Source organism: Mus caroli, chromosome 2 (assembly GCF_900094665.2).
Source record: "Mus caroli chromosome 2, CAROLI_EIJ_v1.1, whole genome shotgun sequence".
In the NCBI taxonomy this organism is placed as follows: Eukaryota; Metazoa; Chordata; class Mammalia; order Rodentia; family Muridae; genus Mus; species Mus caroli.
Window position 1 is genome coordinate 127244837 of NC_034571.1, and position 6931 is coordinate 127251767.

The following is a 6931-nucleotide window of genomic DNA, read 5'->3' on the forward strand; positions in this document are numbered from 1 at the left end:
ACCATTGAGTAGCAACCTTTTTTAAAAAAAAACAAAATGAACAAAGGAAGTTACAACAGGACTCCCAGCCTACACTTCACATAGAACAAAGGTCTAAGTTCTAAATAAACCAAAATTCAAAAGAGAGACATGCTCCCGCAGACATAGCCACTCCCTGAAACATCCCAAATTCCATAGCACTGAAGCCTATGCCCACTTACAACTGCAAACCACAGGGTTTCTTCATCTTAACTTTTCCCTCCACAAATTTAAAGCAAATGATTGCAAATGCTCTTTCCTCATTTTTTTTTTTTCAGGGATCAACGGAGAGATGTTGTGACAGTTCTGTTTATGTAATACTGAAAACACCACTAGCAAGTTTGTAGTGTTTCCCATATAAGAAACTGGGGCTAGCATAGCTTTTATCTACCAGAGAGTTGGCCTTAAACCTTCCCTTTGTCAGTGTCAATCAAGATGCAGCAGCAAAAGGGCAGCTTCTACTTCTGAAGTTATGATCCTGCAAAATAATCGAACTGTGGAGGAAGTCTCCATCAGGAATACCTTCAGGAAAAGCCAGAGCATGTGACAAACCTGGGTGGGGAGGCTCCTTTTCGTCAGTGTGTAAAAGAAACGCTGTAGTACACTTTTTCAAATTAACCCCAAGTCCAGTCAGTCCATTCAAAATGAAGCCCCTTGGCATTCTGAACTTTGCCTTATTCTTACATATTTGCAACAGAGAATTTCATTTTTCTCGGTGGTTCAACTTATTTATCCTTTCGTGATATTATTTCTGGTCATGATAATGCTAGTCCCAAGTCTGACCAAGAAACATCTCCAGCTAGTTGTTGGTCACATAAGTGGCCCAAGTTTCCAGAACTCTAAAATGTGGTTGTCAGATCTGTGTGCTGATAGACAGTGCTGGTGAGGATGCTCCCAGATACTTGTGGGAAGAAAAGGGGATGAACGTCACAAATGCCTTTGACCTTTTGTTATGTCTGATTGTTTTGTAGACTTTATTGGAAACAGAATGAGAAGTTCCAGTGTGACTTCCTTCCTGCTATCAAACCAAGGCTACCAAAGTCAGCCGAAATTCTCTTAGTTGCATATGACCAACTCAATAGAACAAATCAAGGGATTGTGGGTCAAGCAGAGAACCACAAGGCAAGGGAGAAGTTGAGATGTCAGAGAAGGGATCACACTTGACATTTGCTGGAGTACAAACACTAAGAACCAGTTGTCCTTTGAAGAACTTTGCTCAAGGCCTTTTTATTTCTTTAAAGAAACAAAAGAATTATCAAGTTCCATGAAAGATGTGGCACTTGTCTTTCCCAGTTGTATTATCTGTGCCATGGAGAAAAATTAATCCACACTTAGGATGGTATTCTATTGGGATGCTATAGAATTCATAGAAGCCATGGGACCCTTCTGGTTGGTTAAAACTTGGACACCAAGACTTCTATGCCTCAGAACGTTTCTAGAATTTCTAGTGTCAGCAAGGCAGTCTGTCTTACTGTTCTTTGCTTGTTCTCTTATGGTAGCTGTTGTGGGGAGGTATTTTATTCCATGGAAGTATAAATACCATGGGTGTATCTATACTTATGGATGCTAAGTCAATGTATAGTTGCTGAAATGCAAGTTTCTATTGGTAGGAACTTTCTATCTGTATCAATGTTGGGTCCTCAGCTTGTAGCAATCTTGTCTGTTGAAACAGTTCAAAGTGTAATTCAATCAATTATCCTGCCTGTTGGCACATCCCTGTAGCTCTCAGGAAGCAGTTAGGAGGATGACTTTGAATGGCTAGACTGATATCACATGGAGTTACTTGATGAGACTATAAATGCATTAATTAATAAGTTGGACCAGATGAGGTGAGGTATCTAAAAGGGTAGAGAAGGCTTTGTAGAAATGGAATTGGTGACCACCAGCAGCAATGCTCATATACAGCTCTATACATCAGTCAAGGGCATGGAAGTCTTTTGCTATAAAAGCCCAGAAGAACTAAGTTGTTGCTTAAGGAGAGCACTCAGGAAATCTATTTATCTGGGGGACACAGTGGCATGACCCCAAGAAGGAACATTTACAAGAGCAGGAAATGTTGAAGAAGTCAATAATAATAATAATAATAATATCAGTAATAATAATAATAATTGATAAAGTTCAGAACTCTAAGCTCCTGCATTATTAACCAATTACCCATCTACAACTTCCCCAGCATTTGTGTGTTCAGGAAGGATTCAGAGAAAGCCTGATCAAGGACTTCAGAGGTTGGGAAGACATCCTGCTCTCCACGCTATGCCCACCCAGGCACTGCTACCAACCTGTGTGTAACATGGCTGCTGCCAACAAGAGACTGCCTTGATTACAATGATTTAATTTCTCCTAATCAGAAAAATAAAGGCAATTCTGAGTGGTTTTTCTCCAGATCAAAGAAGAAAAAGGAAAGAAGGCAGATGTTCTACCCCTGGACATTTTCCGTCCATTTCCATTTAATGGGTGATCACAAATGGAGAACCCTGTTGCGCACTGCCATCACTCAGGACTACAATGGAAGAGGAATGGCGTGGAAAGAGTGAGAGATGGGAAAGCCCCCTCAGCTACTTGGCTAAGAAAAAAAAGAAGAGGAAGAAGAAAAAGAAAGAAAGAAAGAAAGAAAGAAAGAAAGAAAGAAAGAAAGAAAGAAAGAAAGAAAACATACCCGTTTAAAGTTATCTTATTTTCTGTTTTTACCACACAAAAAAAGAAAGAAAAAAAAGAATAAAAAAAAAAGCACCTACTGTCTCGTATCTGAAACATGAAAGCCTGGGGGAAATAATGTGGGAAGAGAGAAGAAGCACTTTACAGGAGGCAGGAAGGGTAAAAGGCAGATGCTACACAGATTTATTGCAATCTGCAGCAAAAGTGTAGGCAACCTAATATCAAAGTGAATGTCAATGGAGAAAGCCAACAGGATGGGAACGTGGAAGCAATAATTGTATTGGGTTCAACTGGATAGGGTGGCAGTTCAACTTAAAGCTGTCCTAGTCTATCAACACATGTATTCTCTGTAACACTCTAATACAAAGCAAATGGCATCATGAGCAATTATAACAATCTGTATGTATAGTTAAATTAATTACTAACACAGTTCAAGAAAAGATACTGCTAGCTTTTGCCACCAATCCATCAATCTTCAAGACATCCAGATTTCTCACATGCCGGAAATGTTCTACTTATGAAGCACAAATCCAGGCAATCATTTTTACACTGTCACATAAAACTACATTTCATTCTCATGCCATGTCTTTGTGTGATATAACAACACAAGTTTAAATAGCAAAGTTTCTTACCTAGAAAATGCGTTGATGTTATCAGCTAAAGTCTCCTGATCATTTGCCCCAGACCTGTAATAGTCATACACTGACTTCTGAAGCACTAATCGGGCATGCTGTTCATAATCACTGATGCAGACCAGTCGAGGCAACATTGTGACAGGGTATGGCAACCTAGGATACTCTGGAGGGTTTTCATGGATTGCTTTTTATCCCCAGACAATTCCGTTATTTGTCAATTATTAATAGACTTTTGCCAAAGTTCATATTTAATTCTCTCTTGCTTACATCAAATGAGCAAACATTGTATGCCTAGACTTTGACATTTCATTTGCAGGCTAGCCATCCAATGTACGGAAAGCATGTAGAGTTGGAGCTGGGGAGGTAGCAGAAATGGGTAAGGTTGATCACACTGACAAAGCAGGGAATGAATTAAAAGAATGGGTCCATAGTAATAGTCTGAGAAAAAAATGGAAATGAAACCAGTAATGAATATAAGCTTGAAACTGTTTTGGGAAAAGAATTTTTATTTCATCAAAGAAGATTTGTTTGGCTTATCAATGATTTACTGTTTGGATGAATACATAGATATATTACAATATTTCCCAATGGTTCAGGCATCAATATAAGTAACATGAAAACTGCAATTGCAGGGGTCAAGCTCCAACAACCTTCACCAAAGAATAAAAACGGCATGAACAAAACTTTAAATTGTTCAATTTAAAGTTACTATGAGAATGTACCAACTGCGTTGCTTTGAGGAGCAAGCATCCCTGTCTGGCAGTTAGCAGGATTGTTATGAAAGTTGATCAAAGGAGTCTTAACTGCCCCAGTTTGGCAATTAACAGGATCGTTAAGAAAGTTGATCAAAGTCTTGTCTGCTGCTCAGAACAGATTCAAAATTTGCAAATTAAACGACCTGTTCTTTATGCAGCCTGCCCCTTGCAACAACTGCTAGAAATTATTATTTGTACCTTGCAACTTACATAATCAGGATGGTGAGGCGGTTTAGTACTGTTTAATAAACTTTAAGCAGGTCAAATCCTAGTGATACCAAAGAAGGGAAGTAGAAGCCAGAGATTTTTCAAAGTATGATTCTGAACCAAGAGCTGAGCATCCTCTAGAACCAGATGCCAGATGAGCATCTGCATCTTCGTGCTCAGCCGAGGATGAGACACTTGGTACAGGCAGCTGGGCTGTACGAAGCCATGCCTGTGACTGTGGCTCACAATACTGTTTGAGAGCTAGGGTTTGGGCAAGAAAGGAAATAAAGGAAGAAACATGAATTTTAAAACCAACTGACCAACCAACCTTCCATTCTCCTTCAGTACTGTTGCAGGTCACTGGTGGATTTAGAATGATGTCTTAGAAAGTAAACTGTGAAATGCATAGTCCTCACAAAATTTTAGTAATCTCTTGGGTGGCTAGGAATAAAAGTGGTTGGAGTTTAAAAACAGACTTTGCTAATTCATGACAACCACATTGACTAAATATTGCACTTTTTTTTTTCCCCAGAGATAGTCTGTAAAACTTCCATGGAAAATGTGATGGTTTGTATATTCTTGGGCCAGGGAGTGGCATCACTTGGAGGTATGGCCATGTTGGAATAGATGTGACCTGGTTGGAACAGGTGTGTCACTGTAGGTGTGGGCTTAAAATCCTCACTGCCTGGAAGTCAGTCTTCCACTAGCAGCCTTTGGATGAAGACGTAGAACTCTCAACTTAACCTGCATCATGCCTGCCTGGATGCTGCCATGCTTCCACCTTGATGGCAATGGACTGAACCTCTGAATCTCTAAGCCAGCCCCAATTAAGTATTGTTTTTTATAAGAGTTGCCTTGGTCATGGTGTCTGTTCACAGCAGTAAAACCCTAAATAATATAGAAAACCTTCACAACAGGATGCTTAAGAAGAGAATGGTCAAAGCAAGTTCGGGTTTTACTCACATGGCTAGAGGGTACAATTGTGTGCAGCTACAGCAGCCCTGGTCTCAAATCTGAGAATCAGGATGATGCCCATGTAAATGTTCAAGTTCTCTTACTCACAGTGACCAAAGCACTGGAGCTTCGAGTTTTCATTTTTTTTTAATACTGGCCTTAATAGAACTTAATTTACATCTCATTCTCCTTTGTGCAACAAGAAAACTTTCAATAGTAGTGTCCCAACAACTACCAACCCCTTTGATAGTTTCCAAGCTACATGACTGCTCAGCAACACTACCTGCTCCTAAGTCTCCAGTAAGACACAAGCCTGAGCTCATAGCAACCAATGAGAATGCGAAATCTTCTTGGTACTTTTATCCAACAGGTACTTTAGACTCTTGGGGGGAGAATATCTGGTTTCCTGTTTTTACCCTTTGAAGAAACATTTTATTGAAATGACAGGTGGGATTTGAGGGACAAATCAGTCATTTCCATCATCTTTGGCATCAAAAGAGACTCAGAATTCCAACTCTCTAGCTCTAAAGGTAAGCAAGAACTCCAGGTACCATGGATGGCAGAAGACAGCCCTTTCCAGGTATAAAGTATGTTTCCATGACTACCCATGACTACTCCATGACTACTTTGGCATTTCTTGTTACATGCTTGTGGCTGTTCATTCTCTATCTTTGTGAAACCTTTGGGCCATTTTTCGTAATACATGTTTTTACACTTGACTGGCAGGCTTTTAAAATGCATTTTTTTGAGTATAGAACATTTTCTGTTATGTATGTATATTTTCACTAAACTCTTTAAAATTTCGTAAGATTTTTTTTGAGCTGGATCCCACTTTGAACCTGTCACTGGACCTTCTTTTCCTCAGGCTCCTCTCCATTTCCATCCCTGTAATTCTTTCAGACAGGAACAATTATGGGTCAGAGGTGTGACTGAGAAGGCAGCCCCATCCCTCACTTGATGTCCTGTCTTTCTGCTGGAGATGGGCTCTATAGGTTCCCTCTCCCTAATGGGGGACACTTCATCAAAGGTCCCTCCCTGTGGGTCCTGGGAGTCTCTCACCTCCCAGGTCTCTGGTGTATTCTGGCAGGGGCGGGGGTGGGGGGAGGTCCCCCAACCTCCTATTTCCTGAGGTTGCCTGTTTGCATTCTTTCTTCCAGCCCTCAGGGCTTCAGTTCTTTTCCCTCACCCAATACCAGGTCAGGTTCCCCTCTATGCCTCACTGCCCCCTCTACTTCCCTCCCAAGTCCCCCCCTCCCCACTTGTGGTTTCTTTCTTATCTCTCCCAAGTGGGTCTGAGGCTTCCTCACTTGAGCACTTCAGCTTGTTGAGCCTTTTGAATTCTATGGACTGTATTTTGTGTATTCTGTATGAAATTTTTTCCCTTTTCTTTCTTCCTTTCTTTCTTTCTTTCTTTCTTTCTTTCTTTCTTTCTTTCTTTCTTTCTTTCTTTCTTTTTTTTTGGCTAATATCCACTTATTAGTTTATTACTGAGTACATACCATGCATGTCCTTTTGGGTCTGAGTTACCTCACTCAGGTTGATATTTTCTAATTCCATCCATTTGCCGGATAAAGTCAGGATGAACTTGATCTTAATAGCCGAGTAGTATTCCATTGTGTAAATGAACCACATTTTTTGTATCCATTCTTCTGTCGTGGGACATCTAGGTTGTTTCCAGCTTCTGGCTATCACACATAAGGCTGCTAT

The 6931-nt window shown here is 40.3% G+C and overlaps 1 protein-coding gene across 1 annotated transcript in view; it reads right to left on the bottom strand.

The window, feature by feature from the left end:
- Hao1 (hydroxyacid oxidase 1) overlaps positions 1 to 3476 on the bottom strand; it is a 48913-nt gene extending 45437 nt beyond the window's left edge. The window contains exon 1 of the mRNA XM_021185841.2: positions 3306 to 3476. Coding sequence (XP_021041500.1) covers positions 3306 to 3442 — 137 coding nt within the window. The 5' untranslated portion in view covers positions 3443 to 3476. The remainder of the gene's footprint in view (positions 1 to 3305) is intronic.
- Between the last annotated feature and the right edge of the window lie 3455 nt (positions 3477 to 6931).